This window comes from Excalfactoria chinensis, chromosome Z (assembly GCF_039878825.1).
Source record: "Excalfactoria chinensis isolate bCotChi1 chromosome Z, bCotChi1.hap2, whole genome shotgun sequence".
In the NCBI taxonomy this organism is placed as follows: domain Eukaryota; kingdom Metazoa; phylum Chordata; class Aves; order Galliformes; family Phasianidae; genus Excalfactoria; species Excalfactoria chinensis.
In genome coordinates this window covers 64,514,874-64,530,501 of record NC_092857.1, presented here as the reverse complement: position 1 = coordinate 64,530,501, position 15,628 = coordinate 64,514,874, and the positions used below count along the sequence as shown (strand labels likewise).

Genomic DNA, 15,628 nt, shown 5'->3' with positions numbered 1-15,628 from the left:
TCTTCTGATAACACCTCAGAAGAAGTAAACACACCTAACTCACTGAGGGAAGGCAGCAATAGGGTTCATCACCTAAAAAGAGTAATCTTTCACAATAACAAAAATGTGCAAAATTCATCAGAAGGCACAGAATACATTGATCCACTTGATCCCCATTTATTCAGTTCGCTCTCCTGCGATCTGGTAAATATCACTTTTTGCTTTTTTCTTTTTCTTTTTTTTCTTTTTTTCTTTTTTTATTTTTTTTTAAAGAAAGCCTTTCATCAGGGTATCTTTGACACAGAAGACTGGATTTGCTGTGTTTACATCCCTCCAGGCTGTTCACCAATGTGTTAAATTGGACTGCAAACTGGGGAGAAATATTCTCCAGTGTGGAAATAAGGCCACGCTGCTGAACACAGTTCAGATGCAAGAGTCCTCTGCTCAGTCCCTCCTGGACTGATTGTTACACTACTCATCTTTACTGCATCTTTCTCCCATTTACTCAATACCAAAATCAAATTTATTTTCTCCTGAAAAGACTAAATATTTGGGTGAATGAAAGCTGTCCTTCCTCTAAGGGGATCATAGGACATCAGGTTACATGATGCACTGGTGGACTTCGTAGGGTGTTGCTGACAATATAGTTGCATTCTTATGTAATGCAGAAACACTGAGCAGATTTGCTGTCAGTCACAGTAAGAATTTGAAGACAGGACATCAACACTGCAGAGCTGTATCTGGATTCTGCTTGTGTAGCTGAGATCAGAGGCTGACCCTCTGTCACCCCATTAGGAATTGCAGTGAAGCACAAGCTGTTGATCAGGTCAGCAAGGTCAGGCTAGATCGGGCTCAAAGCAACCTGATGTCCTGGCAGATGTTTCTGTTCATTGCAGGAGAGTAGGACTACATGAGCTCTCAAGATCCCTTCCAACACAATTCTACGATTCTATGATCATCAAAAGGACAGGGCTGTGTTCCTGGAAACACAAGGCTCTCTGGCATATTTGGGAACAGTGGCCAAGCCTTGAGTGGCCAAGGGATGGATAGGAGATGTTCAGGGCTGTAAGTCTTCTGTAACTCCAGACTGACTTCATATTCCACTTCATTTAGGAAACAAAGCACAAACCAAGGAACAAAATAAAAAGAAAACAACATTTCAGCTAGTAATGGTTTCATTTGAATACAGTGGATCTGGAGGTCAGCCCAGGGACCTGAATTTCAGCGAGCTTTAGCAGCAGGAATATGGTCAGTCATTACTTGAGGCTGAAGAGGTTCTCATTCCTAATGAAGGAGCTAGGATTAATATGAAGTCGATACTTCTTTCCCTCAGTAATCCACGTTGCTCGGATGAGGTTCCTAGCAGCACACTCTGGGTTAAGAACACTGACAGTAGTGGAAAACTTTTGTGAAAGTAACTGCAGTTCCCATCTTTTCTGCTTTCTTGGATTGAAAGCAGACTCATTCTGCAAGGGCTGCCATGTTCTGGAACTCCGCAGCAAGCTTGAAACTGGACATGTTTTCTTCAGTGAGTGGCTTCAGTGACACAACCTGGTTGTCATCTCCTTCTGTAAAACAAGAAGGGGAATTAAAATGCAGAAGAACATTTGTTTAAAAACTCGCACACACCTCTTCCCAATTACTATTTCTGCATCTGTGCCAATTGACACAGCTTTATATGCCACCACGTTTCTGCTCCTCTCTGTCACTTTCAAGGGCAGTGAAGATAACTGGCAATTAGCAAGCTGTTTTGTCACTTTTGACATCTTTAATACTTCGCTAATTTCCTATCCATGCAATGTAAAAGATGCTGCATCCCACACAAAAGAAAGCACTCAGAGACAGGAAGCCTTTTAACTTAATGCAAGGAACAGAATTCCAACTCTTGTCATTGCACTTGCAGCCAACAGGAAGGAGGGAAATATAATGTTTACCCAACTATTTCTGCCTACACATGGACACAGAAGGCCAGATCTTTTTAGGACTCAACCAGATCTGTGGAATTTGACCCTAGGATGTGGTCTTGTAGCATTCAGACTGTATTTAGAAATGGGGGTTGGGATCCACTGCTGGATCTGATTTGACCCGAGGGAGAGGGATCCGCAGTCCATCTGAGGCTAAAACTGTTGGGGAAGAGCGTGAATTCACATGGGTTACAGTATGAACAGCAGTACTGTAAAAACTGCCAGGAAAATTAACCAATGCAATGATGTTGAACATGAAGGCACTGATGCACCACCAGCATCCCTGGGACAGCTTTCTGCTACCTGCTCCCATGAGGAGGGAAATCCATGGGAGTCCCAATAGCATGTGGAGAGAGGATCTGCAGCATGCCCACAGGACCAAATCTTCAGTTGCAGTCTTTTAGTTGTTCAAATCAGAACCACAAAGTAAGTGAACAAGCAAGCAAAAGGCTTAAAAGAGCATTTACATGCCTGTTCTCTGAAGCACAAAGGACCACTAATTTTGCTACTCTTGTGGCTGTTTTTTCTTCACAAAGACTTTAAACAGGGGAAAAGCAACATGTGGACAAAGCTCTTAGTATCCTGGTCACAAGAGGCTGTTTGCTGTGGAATAACAAAGATCATGTGGTCCGAGACCCAGCGCTGTATAAGGAATCTATATTCAAACCGCAAGTCAACCAGGATAGGAATGCTGAAACCATATTTGTAACAAGTTACTTACAAAACTTCTTTTTTTGGCATTTTTCATTAGAGCTTTGTCTTGGATCCTCACTCTCAAACTGCTTTCTCCAATGTTAATATTATTTTCTTTTTCATTTCCTCCACTTTTTTTTAGTTGCCCCACCTCTGCATACCAATTGGAAAAAATGATGGGCTGGCAACTGATAGCAAATAGGCATACTGATCATCCAGGTGTGCAGACTGCAGAACTTCTGCTTGAACAAGTCTCAACTATGATGATGCTTGAGACTTTAAACATGCAGCATCTGGCACTGAGGTCACAAAGACTGAATAATAAATACTAATGCTATCTTTAGTATACAATTTTGCTGATTTTTTTTTTTTTTTTTCCCCACAACATATTAGTTCATTACTACGAACTGTAATTCTATTTTACACGATGTTTTACGTAAGTCATTTTGTACACTAACATATCTATTCAAATGACACAATATTTTCCTTTTTTTTTTTCTTTTGTTACCTCCTCCCCCCCCTTTTTTATGTATATTTTTTCATTATTATTATTATTTTTAACTACCAAGTTTATGTGGCAATGAATTTCTTCCTTTGGACATAAGAAAAAATTCCATTTCTTAGCTTTCTCGTAGGTCTGGGTTTAGAAAGAATAACCAAAGGCCAGTCCAAAACCCAATATTACCAGAAAGAAACACTTAATAAGTACTGTTCAAATTGTGAAAATATGCATTTTTGTTTAAATCTAAAAGCTTTCCTGAACCTTATTCTTCTTAATGTATTCACAATTGCCTTGCCATGCGAGTGGGTTATGGGATTATGTCATCAAGCACTACAGAAATGAAAGAAATGATAGATATATTTTGAAAACCCATCCAAAATTTCAAGTTGATTTGAGTTAAAGGAATACTAAGCTTTGCTGCTTCATAAAGCAGGCTTCTGTTTCTGAAGATTGACATCATTCCAGCCGTGGACCACCCGTTTGCATCAGTCTATCAAGGGCAGCTGTCTTACTGTACACAGAGAAGCACAAAATATGTCTAACATGGCAAGATGGTGTTTTGTTGAAGGGCACTAACAGCAGCAGTTCAACAGCTGAGGTGCCAATGCAAGACACAAGTATTTCCAAAACCCAGGGAGCTTGTCAAGTTCCCACCATTCTTCTCACAGTTTTGGTGAAAAATCACCACTGCATTTTTCTGTTCTGTTTTTTATCTTTGTTAGTGTAGCAAAGCCAGATATTCCCCGTGCTTACTGAACAAGCACAAATAATATGCTGAATATGAAAGATTCACATTAGCTTTTCAGAAGCATTAATTAATTAAATAACATTGAAAAGGATTTCTTGACTGTCATTTCTTTTCTACTACTGAAAAGTTGTGGCAGTTCCCTATAACATGACATGAAAAACAAAAAAAACTACAAAACTATGAAAAGGATGCTATTTGTAGTTATTTTCTCTTCTAATGTTTTGCAGAACTGAACACATTTGGAAGACTGAGCTCCTTCAAAGCTTCCTCTTCTCACTCTATTCTGAACTGTTAACCATAGCTCTTTCAATCTGGTATGAATTATCTCTTTGAAGTACAAACATGTTGCTGTTTATTGCAAACCATGAAATGTGGATTAATTGGAGAAGCCCTTTTTATTCACCAGGCTATGATTTACATTCATTAGATAAACTTTAAAATGGGATTTATGTGGTGTACTCGCCAAGCAACAGAAACATATATGCACTCATAAAAGAGAGAATCGCATTAAAGTACAGAACGGCACAATGGTTAACCCAAAGCACCAAAGAGAACCACCCCCAACCAGGGAATCAGTGGCAGAAAGAAAACCATCAATAGGAAAGTCCTTCAGCCTCCCTGTTTTGGCACTGTACATTTGGACTCAGTGCAAGCAAAGCAGCTGATGAGATAAAAATAGACTTTAAAAACGACACACCAGAAACAGTCTACTCAAAAACTCTGGCACTATAGAGTGTCTTATGACATAGCTTTTTTAAAGCATCAAAGTTAAGAATCCTATTCTTCAGCAATACTGTGTCCTCAAGTTCTCATCGTAGAGGAAAAAAAGACATTCTTCTGCACATTATCACCATCACTTTTAGCTGCATTAAAATCCAGGTTGGATGTGGCTCTGGGCAGCCTGGTCTAGTGGCACATAGCAGGGGGGTTTAAACTAGATGATCATTATAGTCCTTTTCAACCCAGGCCATTCTACGACTCTATGACTCTATGAAAAATTGGATCAGTAGCAAGGAATATCTGGTTTATTTTATTTTTAAAGGAAAAAAACTACCAGTGGCTAGTTAGCAGCAGTGGCAAAGCTAGCCTGAGTGGGACTCTTAATTAAGCAAACAGTTGGAGGGAGAGAAAAAAAAAGAGAAACAAATGCCTACTTTAAAACTGTCTTAGCTAGCATTTATTTTTGGATTATACCCAGATAAGTCATAAGTCAGTGTACCTCCCATGCAGCTATACCCATGAACACTGGGTGTTTACTTTAAGACACACATTAAAGACATTTTTCTGCAGTGGTTTTCACACACAGAAGCTTCACTGATATAGTTTGGAGTCAGAATCTATTAATGATAGATTAATTAGAGAATGAACAGTTATTCTTCTGGAGCAGCACCTATGACTGAACAAGATTAAACCTTATGTGTTCCCTGTCTAAAGCTTACACCATCTGTATAGCATCCAGGGAGTCTGAAAGGATGAAAAGTCAAAGACACCTTTCAAACAGTATGTTAATACCACTGTTATGTTGCTCTTCTAAGTGCTGTAAAATGAGAATCACCAAGGCTGGAAAAGACCTCCAAGACCATCCAGTCCAACCACCCACCTACCATGTCCCATCTAAACATTTCTTCAACACCACCAGAGGCAGTGCCTCCACCACCCCCCTGGGCAGCCCATTCCAGCACTGAAGATCTATCTATACATCAGCGGTAACAAGCAGCAATTTAAAAACAGAATAGGGTAGCTATAAGGGATAGTTACAACAAGAACACGGTGACTTTAATTAAATTAATTCTGTGCTTTCAAGCTCAGACTGCCTTAAGCTGACAGGCAGATCATTTATATTTCTGAGTCTGAGATAGCTAATTTCACAGTCTATTGATTTATGGCTACCATTGCTGCTTTCACAAAGACTGATGTACCAATTGAGAAAATGAACAGGAAAAGTTCAAATTCCAGTTTTCACCATGAATACTAAAAACTAGCTAAGCAGAAAAAAATCAATTATTTGGAAAAAAAAAAAAAATCAAGTGAATTAAGAAAGGAATATTGATGTTTAAGAATTTATGCTTGAAAAAATTATCTGAAGTAGAAGTCTCATTTAATCAATTTGACTCAGCCAACTTTCATCTAAGAGTACTTTTACCAACATGCTAGTAGTTTGCTATGTTTTGTTAAGCCTGATATTGCTGATTTTTCCACTGTAAGCTCTGGATGGAGCTCATGCCAGATGGGCTATGTTTACAGTATTTGTGCAGTGTCTGTGGCACTTCTGGCAATGAAATGCCTAATGAATAAACATATTTTGCGGTATAAACAAAGAGGCAGCAAAACTTCTAACTATGTTGTGAAAAGATGTGCTGTTTGTAGTAAACTGGATGTATAACAGCAGCTACATGGGCCTCATGCACAGCAACACCAGAGCTGGGGAATGATACTTAAGCCTTGCTATAAAGCTGGCAAAGCAAAAGTGTAACAAAAAATCTCAGCATTCACCTGAATACCACTTGCACAGAGTACTTCTCATTACTTCATCCTGAAACAAAATGCATGGAGAAACCCACCAGGAAATGCAGACTTCTAGAGGCGGTACCCTGCGTCCTGTAATACCCTCAGCAGGTGGCTGGAGAAGCACATTTCTACCATGTGCCTTGTGCTGATAGTAAGTTGTGTGCAACTGCTCCTGAAACTGCTTTTGGCTGAACTAGTGTTCAGCTGATTAGTCCCTGGGACTTAGGATGATAATGCAATGGCTGGCTCTGATACAAGGAAGGAGGGACTAACTGAAAATAAAGTGCCCCACATCCATGTCACTGTAATCAGGGCAGCAATGCAGCTCTGAATCATAAAATACAGGAAGGCAGAGTTACGATCATTATATAAACCTCACTGTGCAATTTCCTGAATGTGTTTAAACTTTTGAAATCTTACTGCCACTCAGACCATAACTGGTTTCTGCAATTAATATATAATACAGCTTGCTAGGGGGAAAACAAAACAAACCACAAAAACAACAATTCCAGAACACAGTACAGTCTAGTGATATATTAAACACTCATCTCTTTACCTGCTAGACTGCCTGGACATACACTAGCTATTCCATTCTGAAGACAGTGTTCAGTAAAAGTAAAACAAACAAATTTAAATGCTTACTTTTAAGCAACTTCTAATACTAGATGAATACATTATCAGAAGCCAATCATGCCATGAGGTCAGTGGAATCTTTTACACTAAGAATAATGAAGGTGAGAAGCCCTTATTAACTTTGTTACTCTGCCAATCCTCATAGAGGCAATTACCAGCTTCTCCACTTGTATGCATGCAGCTCCACTGATTGCTGCCACTTCCAAAACTCAATCTATTGCCACCATAACTGATTGTCTCTGCATCAAAATGAAATCAGTACCTTAAGAATTATGTAACAACACATTTAAATAACACCCTTCTCTGTTCTCCTCTGTCCAAGAGTAATTAATACTTTCTGTTCTCGTATAACAAAACGTTTACAGAAAATAACTTCTGAGAGAAAAAAATCAAAGTTTTCAAGGGATGGGAATTGTAAAAAATAACTTTTAGGAGATGAGCGAAGTAGATGGCCAAGTTCTTCTGTCTTTCACCCTAGCACTCAGAGGGGAATTTCACTGCAATCAATAGTTCCCAAAGTCAGAAGGTACTCATCACTTAATGAAAGGATACTATGTTGGTTAGAAAGGAAAATGTATAGAAAGGAAATATACTGGTATCTGTATCTATCTGGCCAACAGATGCACTTGATAATTCACAGTAACTGCGAGAGAAGTAACTTTACTCAAACCACAAGAATCCTTTATTCATATTTGTCAGGGTGCCCGTAACTCATCACTTCCCACTGTCATTTGATTTGATAAACTCCTGACCTACCTACAGATCTGCGACTGTGCAGCCACGGAGAGACAAAGTGTACATATTTTTGCCACCTAGGTTTTTTATTAGAATGCAAGTTTCACAGTACATACTGAGCACATAAGCTCTGAATACATTTGCATTCAGATATGACCTTGCTCAACCTTGCTGAGCAAGAAGATCGAATACCTCTAGTGGTTGGCAACTCTGCTCATGGCAGGGAATCAGAACTAACAAATCATTGTGGTCCCTTACAACCCAAGTCATTCCATAATTCTATCGTCTCTTTTTTCTTTTTTTCCTTTTGCCCTGTCTCCTCTTCAGAAATGCAGTTTTAAGTTAAGCTAATCAGTAATGCTCGGTAGTGAGGAGAAGTGCTAGGTCCACATCTCCCACAAGGAAAAATAACAAATGCATCTTAGGAACCCCCTGTCCCTCAAAGGAATTACACCCATTTGAATCTTACTCAGATCTTTAAGACTGAAATCTCACCATGTTTTGGGCTGTTTAATTTAATCTAACTCTGAAAAGTACAAGTCATACTGTAACAACAGGCCAGCTAAAATGTGGACTTAGAAATCAGTGTAACTTCGACACACACAAATTGACACTGAGAACTTGGGAGCAGACTTTGCTACATCACCTGCTATCACCTTGTTATCCTACAAAATGCTTTGCACTGAAATTCAGTCACAAATCTGTAAAGGGCCCCTGAATCAAAAAAGACTGGATGAGAAGAGAAATACAGCTGCCTCTGTGTTTCTCCTTACAGAAATAACAATAATTTAAAAAGCAACACCGTGGCTTAATGTCTGCCTGACACTAATTTTATCATTTTTCAGAAGCTCATTTTTTTTCCCCCCTCTTTTCCTACATGACACACTGCTGTAGCTGCACTGATTCTCAGGTTTCATGCCATGATCAGTGCCTGCTCCAGCTAAATCTCAGCACAGCAGCAAACAGGCCCTGCAATCACCAGGCCAAACCTGGGCCCTGAAAAGACACCCTGCTCTCAGGTAGAGGAATCCAGCTGATTCAAAACAGCAGAGCAAAGGAAACTGACTCGATGCTGAGACACAGCTAGCAGACATGTTCAAAATGTGGTACTCAGGGATATGATTTAGCAGAGGTTTGTTGTTGTGGTATTGTTTTGTGGTTGTTTTTTAAGAGATAGGCTACTGGTTAGGCTGCGGTTGGACTTGATGATCTTCAAGGTCTTTTCCAACCTGAGTAATTCTATGATTCTATGATAAACTGAATTATGAGCAGGCTGCTCTACCTGCACACCAGTTTATTCCTGCTAGGTAATGTCTTTTTTCTGAGATGAGAGTAATGGAAAGTGATGCATATCAGAGAAGGCACTTACCTCTTTTTATGGAAAAACTGGATTTATGATGATCTATGCTGTGAAATCAGAAGGTACTTGGAACGGATTCTATTGCCTTGTATGCAGGAGCTTGTATACCTTATAAATAAGCAAGTTGATTTGACCTATCTCCAAAAAACATACTCCAGTTTTATCTTTACTAAAAACAGCTACATCTTTCACAAGGGGGGGTGGGAGGGGAGGGTTGACTACGTTCTCAGTATATACTGACAACATTTTAACAGTGATCAGTTGCTCTTTGAAGCAGTTCTGAAGGTGTTTGATGCACCGTGTGAGATTAGAGGAACAACAGCCTGCATCTGAAGGTTACAGCTCTGACTAACAGAACGCCAACTTTGCATTAATCCTGCAGAGAGGTGAAATGTAATGGTGCAGTGCTTGAACATTAAGTGTAATTTGTAACACAACAACAAGCCACATTAATGAACATCAAGTTAAGGAACACAGGAGGCTTCCCTTCAGCTGTTTTGCACATGCCAGTATCAAGGATCTAGCTTGATACTGAAAGGAAGGAGATGAACTAAGACTAAGTTCTGCTTTTATTTCAACTCTGGCATCAGAACACTTCCCAAATACCAGTGAAAACAGGCTTACAATATCATATTGAACAGGGGAAAACTCATTAAGAAAATTACCAGTTTACCTACTGATACGCAGCAAACCCAGAGAATGCAAACCTTCTGCCAACAGGTTGCTGAATAACTCCCATTTCTAACCAGCAGGGTTTTGGTAGTGGGGGGTGACTAGGATAACCTGTGTTGTGGAAGGCCATGCACAGCCCCTTGCAAGTCACAGCTGCTTTCAACAGGCACACCTCCAAAGGGGCTGTGGGCAAACCATGCTGGCATAGGGACACCCTGAGGGACTCTGTCCCCCTACCAACATATGCTGGTGTAGTGGAAAAGAAGCAGCAACCAGCAGAAATAAAAGATCACAACCCTAGCCTAAACCCTAACCTAACCCTAACCACAAACCCCAATCTCACCAAAGGGACTGGCCATGGCTGAGTGTAACATGTAGTACAAGCATGGTAAGCTGACACTCTGAAAAGATGACAAGCTTTTCACTCAATTTGAAAGTATTTATCTCCTAAGTGTTTTATTATTATTATTTTGTCCTTTTACTTCTCATTATCTCATCAATAATCAAAAGTTTCTGTTAATTGATAATAAATGAAGCAACATTTCCCAAAGCAAGACTATTTTGCTCAAGACATGCTTATTAGTACAAGCAAGAGCAAAAAAACCAAGAATGTTATTTGACATGACTGAACTGCCATTTGAGCAGTATGCTGCAGTGCTTCTACAGCTGCATTAAAAGCCTCACTAAAAAGCAAGTTTAGATCAATTAAGTATCCTCTAAATGCAGCAATCTACACAGGTCAAAGAGGGAACGGAAGTAATAGATATCACACAACTTGACCTCTTGAAAAAGGCTCAGAAGTAAAATAAGGTGAACTGTGCCAGTGTAGAATAAAATCAGTTACTCAGGAAGCAAGAACAAAACAGATGCTACACATTAAACTCAAACCTTAATTTAGTTTCTGATAAAGTCCCCCAGAGAGATGCCACTAGTGACTGCTGAGAGTTCTCATGCAGCACACTGCCTCTTCTGCCTGTGAACTGTGCAAAAGGGCAGGTGTGTTCCCAGACTATTTTCTCACAAATGAGCCAATTGGCCATACCTTGTTTCCTTCAGGACCACCTGTAGGATGAGTAAGTGTGCCAGCTTCCATTTTTTTTTTCCACACAAAAAGACTGTCTCCATGAGACACTCAGGGGTCTGTCAAATTAACACAGCCTTGAAGATGGGAAGAAGATAAGCAGCACTTTAATCTATAGACTCTGTGTTAACAAAAGGTATGAATGACAGGGAGGAACCCTATTTGACTCATTTGCCTCACTTGATTCATAACTGTTACATCAGCTTACAAATGCTGATAAAATCTATTTTAAACAAAGGGTAAAAGCCCTGCCAGCAGGCTAATATTACTATTTATCTACTGCCTACTTCCCTAGTTATTCTCCCTTTTTGAAGATGTGGTGATAAATCAGTTGCCTTCCTGTTTATTAAAGCATGTAGCAGTCTGTTTATTTAATCAGCTCTTGGCCCATTTTTTAATTAAGGGAGATAATGTGGGCTCATTTCCTGCCATGGTGAACCTGGCAGGGCACAGGTTGTCCTCAAATATTGCAGTAAAATAGAAGAATATTTGTAATGTCTGCTTTTGTTTGGCAGCTCCTCCCCTTTTCTCTGCCCAGCTGAAGACAAAAATGCAGATAAATGAGTTTTTCCCTTCATTTCTATGCTGCTGACAGCCACCCAAGTTGAGGATAAGGAGATGTAAGAAGCAAGTGAGGCTTTGTCATCTTGCTGATACTGTGCCTTTCATGCAGGTGGAACAGTCTTCTGGAAGCTCCTGCAGCTCAGCAAAGTTCAAAGCATCCTGTGCTGATAGTAAGGGTAATTTTGTGAGGGGAGCAAATGCTGGATTGAGAAAGGAAAGCATACACCAATGCAGCACATTTCTAGCCTGCTCTGATGCTAGACTTAGGCCACTTCCTGCACTTCTCTGGCCTCAGGTCTTCATCTGTCTCCTTAGCTTTTGCTAATCTCTTCTTATGGCATCAAATTATTTTTTGTCCTCTTTGTATCCCAAAACAGGTAATGATCTTGTAGCTGACTGTCTCCTCTCTTCCTACCTCTGAGATATCTCACCTCATCTTGTTTGTGACACAGCTTCAGAGACCAACAGCTACAGCAAATCCAGAATCCCTGGTCTGCCATAGTTCTCTTTTACAGGGCACCTACTCACCCTTACCAGACAGTTAGATGGTGTATTAAGTTCTCCATCTATAAAGGAATGACAGAAACATTTCAGGTTACTTTTATGTGCCACAAACAGCATCTTTCAGTGGGACTTGTGAACTGCTGCAAACAAGGCCATCCTCTTTGCCTCTATTCACTGGCTCTGTTTCAGTCACCATAAGTACATACATGTATCCCTCTGCAATAGCTCCAGAACCACCACTTCCAGAAATATTTAATATCAGCTATACTGTACAACTCCGTGCAGTGTGCCTTTGTGAGGAACAACTGAAAGTCTGTGGACATAGTCTTGTGCAGCTCACTTTAGGAAACACTGCTTTCAGTGGAGCATCTTGGACTGTGTTGCATCTGCAAGTGTCAATCAATCTCGATTGCTTTTGTGCCTCTGAGGAAAAAAATACCACAGTCATTCTAAATAAGCTGCGCAGTACAGTACTTAATGAGTTCTGGACAAAACAGAAATGTTACCCCAGCCCCTTCTAAAGTCGGTACACAGTGAGAATAGCTTTTGAACTGTCTCTCTTATTTGCCCACACTTCTATTTTACTTGCATAAAACAGTAAGTCTCATTTGATCTACCTTCAGCCAAAAGGAAGTGTCTGGTTTTGTTATGCTGTTAATTGTCTGAGTCTCTGTCTCACCTCATTTGTCTCACTTAGATCCACACCTAAGACACTCAATATTTTCAAAAACACCTACTTAAAGATTTCTAAAAAATCCCATTTCACCTTTATATACACCACTGTTCTCTTCACATTTATGCAACTGGATGCTACAAGTATCATGCTGTTACTAACTAGTGAATAAAAGACAGCATAAGGTTATATATAAAATATATAATACAAGAAGGAGGAAAAGAAAAATGAACTTCTACTTTAAAATGACAGTATTTCCCACCTTGTATTCTTCCATACAAAATACACTGCATTTTTATCCCTTGACTACTCTGCATCTCACAAATGCTGCAGTAGATGGAAAAGATCTCTGGACATGAGTCAAGTTGTTTGCTTTAAATTGCCGCTGATCAACCATAGAGAAAATCTGTACTGCAGAAAGTGCAGGAAAGGCTCAATGAAGCGCAGCTGAATATTTCCTAGAGCTTTCTCCTAGGCCTCACACTTACCAAAGGCTCTAGTTCTTTGCGGTCTATCAGGTTGAGCTCTGTCACAAAGTAATAAAAATGCTTGTAGCAGGTATTGACGTGGGCCTCGGCCCCAATGAGGATGATACGGTCAAAATGATGAATGTAGACGTGAACAAATACCCGAAAAAGCCGGCAAAGTATCTTCTTGCAGATCTGAAGGAAGTTCTTTGGAAAGGGAACACCTGTGAATAGAGAAGGTAGAGTTGTCACACCAGCTTGTTATCCTGCCAACACAGTGACTCTGGAGTAAAGCAGTAGTTTGTAACCATAAAGCATGTTATGACTTCTTTGGCCTCCTTTCTACTCCAAAAGACTATGTAACATACAGGTGTCCAACCTTTTAGCTTCTCTGGGCTGCACTGAGTGAAAAGGAATTGTCTAGGGTGTAATTTATGAAGTTTGCTCCAAAGGTAATGAGTCCTATTTATTCCCATGGAAACTACAACAGCTACAAAGAGTACAGTGACACTATTTAATAGAGCAAATTCTCAGCTGCAATGCACTTGTTTCTAGCAGTCACCAGCCTTTAATGGTGATATGTTAGATGTGATATGATACAGCTTATGTATATAGTGACAAAACATTTTAATTTTCAGTGCTTTTTATTAGAACACAAAGAAGGAGAGCAACAAAACTATGAACATAGTAGGACACTTGAGCTTCCTTTTGTGAAGGTAATGCATCAAGCTGGTTTGAAGAAGCTACAATTCTTAGTAAGGTCAGTTTTAGCTTACTGTAGCAGCATAGGTAGCCAAGTACTTAATCATTTTATTGGATCAAGACTAATAGGTATTGGTCCTTGTTCCCATACTAGTTTAACAGAGAAACAGCTGGTGGTGGAATACTCAGAAATGTGACTTTCACTGCACTGCATACAACCTCAATAACATCAAAAGCTTTGCATCCTGAGGTGGCTGCTTCACTTACTGTTATAGGCAGAGTTTGTCCTAGATGGGATAGACGGCCTTCTGCCCATCTTATTCAGCAGTTCAACATTTTCACAAAGTTAAATTGAATAATGAATAGAAACTCATGTAACAATGTAGCATCAGTAATGCCTTCAAAAAACCCTGCCATAAAAAGCTTATCTTGCATGGCACTGTGTATCACCAAGCTGCCACAAGCTCCTAAAGGATTCACCTACTTTAATGACTGTGCTCTAGCACAGTGACTTCAGTGCCATCCTTATAATTCTACTTGCTAATTGGCTCTGTTTCATTGTCCTGATTCTTCACTTATCCTTCATATTTTTCCAGATTTGAACTACATAACTGTAGTCACCGCTTCCTTAAAACGAAAACAAGCAAGCAAACAAACAAACAAAAACTCTCACCACTAACCAGTCCCACAGCCCACGGAAGCTGGCTTGTGGTTTCAACAAGAAAAAACATCTATTATTTGCAGGAAGGAGATGTAGAAATTAAATTAACCTTCTCACAAGCTTGAGGGCACTGTACTTTCTGGTCCTGAACAGGCATGCCCCAAAATAAAGAATAATTAGTTTCATCTTCCATAGGCTGACATAGAATTGTTAATGAAGAACATTACTGCAATGAAAAAATATTTTTGTATCAACTAAAATAAGCCCAATACATCTAGCTGGCATAGGTGGACAGATCCTTTACTTCTTTGTAGACCATGTTCCCACTGAACAGTCACAAGCAGCAGGAGCAAAGGGAGTAGCACAGTTTCTGCTGCAGGTGAGAGCTCCTACATGACGGCCTTAGACACTCCATGTGAGGACATGCAAACAAGACACAGAAATAAACAATGCAGAACAGCTTGGGGCACGTAAACTTGCCACGTACCATTTGTCACTGCAGCACTTTCCCAGCTTTGCAAAACTCTCCCTATCTCACTTATTTGGGCTCTTAAATGAACAGCGAGACACAGCTGCTACCACAGATCTGCTGCTCTTCATATTCAGAAATGGACAAGAAGGACAACAGAAATGCAGTCTCAAAGAAAATCTAATACAACAGAAGAGATTCCAAACACAGTTACAGAATGAATTTAAAGTAATGTCATCAAAATTTGAAAAATCGGAGTGAATTGGTTCCAGATTTATACTCTGAGGTCAGAACTTGGCCTAATGTCTTCTTCCCACTGCAACTGTTACCGTTACAAATAAATCAAGCACAGAATGCAATCATTAACAGTGACCCCTGGGAAATGACTAGTTTAGATTTAGATGCTTGACTTGCTGAAGAGTCAACAGTGCTTTAGCAGAGCCTTCCCCCTTCAAGCTCTTTTTAACGTGCAGTCCAAGTTTAATAATTGCTTTCCTGGAAATCAGAAAAAGGGAAAAAATGCCCAAGAACTTATTTAAACTTTGGATTCCTTCTGCAATGTAAAAGACTTCCAATAAAGTTGACTGTCTCAGTATCTGCAAGGTGATACTGTAAAGATACAGAATGTAAGATCACCAAATTAGATTGCTAAGCTATATTAATAAAATGCAAAGAAGAACACAGATGCCAATGGATTTTTTGAGCTAGCTGCT

General features: G+C 39.8%; 1 protein-coding gene across 7 annotated transcripts in view; it reads right to left on the bottom strand.

Moving 5' to 3' along the window:
* Window positions 1–248: 248 nt before the first annotated feature.
* MOB3B (MOB kinase activator 3B) overlaps window positions 249–15,628 on the bottom strand; it is a 74,474-nt gene continuing 59,094 nt past the window's right edge. For 5 of the 7 annotated variants that reach the window (XM_072359470.1, XM_072359472.1, XM_072359469.1 and 2 more), the window contains 2 exons: window positions 13,105–13,307; window positions 249–1,547 (listed from right to left, as the gene is read on the bottom strand). In XM_072359470.1, the coding sequence (XP_072215571.1) occupies window positions 1,518–1,547; window positions 13,105–13,307 (233 nt within the window). In that variant the 3' untranslated portion in view covers window positions 249–1,517. The remainder of the gene's footprint in view (window positions 1,548–13,104; window positions 13,308–15,628) is intronic. The other 2 variants (XM_072359476.1, XM_072359475.1) reach the window with 2 other exon arrangements.